Here is a 2,169-nt window from a genome sequence, read left to right as displayed (position 1 = left end):
TAACTCCGCTCGTTTGCTAGGTCTGACGTAATATTTTGCAGATTTAGTGCAACCAAATGTTGAAATAAGGAAAAGAAGTCATCCGAAATCAGCGGGAAGCACCAGGAAGAGGCGGTGAATAAAATACTCAAGCCTGACGATTTTGAACTCGCTTCTCAAGCCGCCGATGCTGGGCCTAAGTGTTACCAATCGAACGCTTGGCATTACTGTAGGATAGGCAGAGGGCTGACCGGCCCTCTGTCGAAAAGAACGGGATGGAAGTAGACCCGCAAGAAGAAAGACGGATAATACACCCCAAGAAGCGCATTCACAGCGATGCCTGCAGCGACAGTGCGGATGAATTGGACACAGACAAGGCGGGGGAGCCTAGCGACGATAATAAACGACAGGATCACGAAGCTGACGGGAATGCACCGTGGTCAACTGTCAACTACAAGAAGCCCAAGCCGGTCAGAGGTACAAGATTAGAGCATTTTGACCTACCAAAGACGGTGGTTGTCCTCAAGTCCAGAGAACAAATCAGGATTACGAACATTTCACCCAAGGTGCTACTTAATCAAATCAGAGCGGTACTCATCGTACCATGTAACCGAGACAGGCTCTCGAACGTCGTCAATCCAAGGAACAACACGATTGCCGTAACAGTCTACGACGAGAGGCATGCGAGGGACATAATGCAACTCAAGGCAGTTGTGACCGACGACGGCCGGATTGTGGAGGTATGCGCCTACCGCTCGGTTACGGGCACCATGCCTCGAGGTGTAATTCACGGCATGCAGCCTGAAACGACGGCACAAGACTTTGTCGAGAACTCCGACTCCGACTACCACAACATAATCCATGCCAGACCTATTGGCAAGAAGGGCACATTCTTGCTTACCTTCGATGGTGAGGGAATCCATAGAAAGATAAGCTACCACACCAGGCTGATCGACGTGTACACGTACAGACCGACGGCAGTCATTTGCCTCAAATGCCACGGGTTCGGGCACAAGGCAGCAGTCTGTACAGGGCAACAAAGGTGCAAGAAGTGTGGAAATACACACCCGGAGGAGGACCAGTGCGGAGACACCTACTGCGTAAACTGCGAGGTATCAGGCCACACAGCGCTAGACGGCAGCTGCCTGGCCAAGAAAAATGCAGATGCGCGTCTTCAAAAGAGAGCAAAAGCGCTGCTGACGCAAACCAAGAAGATCGCAACACCACCACGCACCAGTGAGACAGGACAAGGTAGAACCAACCGGAACCGATTTTTACCGCTTGAAAACTTAGAGGAATTCCCTTCGCTCAAGCAGTTATCGCAGGGCACGCCCGGTAAGCAGACGCACCAACAATCCCTTCAAACGAAAGGCAAACTGACGCGGCCCCACAAAAGCCATAAAGTAAACTCTTCGAACTTGACAGAAGAAGAACAGCTTAACGAAATGTGCAAGGAATTGGACGAAATCAGACGACTTCTTATCGAGAAGGAGAGGCGCATCGAGACGATGCGGGTGCGAATTGAAAAGAAAACACGAAGAAGAAAGGCTTCGTCAGCAGAGACAGGCGGAACTAGAAGAGAAACGACAAGCCGAACAGCAGCGTAGACATGAATCGCAACAACGACAAGAACAGAGGCAGGAGATCCCCGTCCTCTCGGCACAGCAGCAAGAACGAGTACCGCAACAGATGAAGAGCGGGAAGAAATACAAGCCTTGAAACAGGCTCTCCAACAGCACCAACAACAAATGCAAACGGCCGTACAACAATTAAGCCAGCAATTTGAATCAGCCCTCGGGCACGTTCAAGCACAAGAAGCACAATTCAACGCGCAGAACATGCAACTACCAACTCAGCATGCAGCGTAAGCCCACAAATGCGCGTGCTGATAAGGCTACGACATTTAACATACTTCAGTGGAACTGTCGAGGCCTCAATACTAAAAAAGCAGAACTCAATATGAAGCTGAGCGACGAATCAAGGGACGCTGTGTTACTTCAAGAAGTTGGTGACAAGAACATAGGATTAAGAGGCTACCGGAGATTTCACTTCCCATCAATTGTACACGTACGCGGAGGAGTCCCGAAAATAAAGGCGCAAGCTGCGGTCTTCCTCAAGAAAAGCTACCCGCATCAGCAACTAGATACATCAATGTGGTGTACAGAAACGCAAGAAGTGGTGGCAGTGCGA

The 2,169-nt window shown here is 50.2% G+C and overlaps 1 protein-coding gene across 1 annotated transcript; it reads left to right on the top strand.

The window, feature by feature from the left end:
- Window positions 1-254: 254 nt before the first annotated feature.
- On the top strand, window positions 255-1,698 carry LOC120843827. Its single transcript, XM_040215271.1, has 2 exons — window positions 255-1,493; window positions 1,540-1,698. Exons 1-2 carry the CDS (start codon window positions 255-257, stop codon window positions 1,696-1,698), a joined length of 1,398 nt encoding a protein of 465 aa, XP_040071205.1.
- Window positions 1,699-2,169: the final 471 nt, after the last annotated feature.

This window comes from Ixodes scapularis, unplaced genomic scaffold (genome assembly GCF_016920785.2).
Source record: "Ixodes scapularis isolate PalLabHiFi unplaced genomic scaffold, ASM1692078v2 PGA_scaffold8__174_contigs__length_109621045, whole genome shotgun sequence".
Lineage (NCBI taxonomy): Eukaryota > Metazoa > Arthropoda > Arachnida > Ixodida > Ixodidae > Ixodes > Ixodes scapularis.
Note: the sequence above shows the minus strand (reverse complement) of the source record. Positions and strands in the feature narration are given on the sequence as shown.

What these genes read in the sequence shown, in the direction of transcription:
- LOC120843827 (XM_040215271.1), top strand. Translation starts at nt 255, where the DNA reads ATGGAAGTAGACCCGCAAGAAGAAAGACGGATAATACACCCCAAGAAG. An exon ending in GGCGCATCGAGACGATGCGG is followed by an intron (nt 1,494 to 1,539) that starts GTGCGAATTGAA and finishes CTTCGTCAGCAG; the next exon opens with AGACAGGCGGAACTAGAAGA.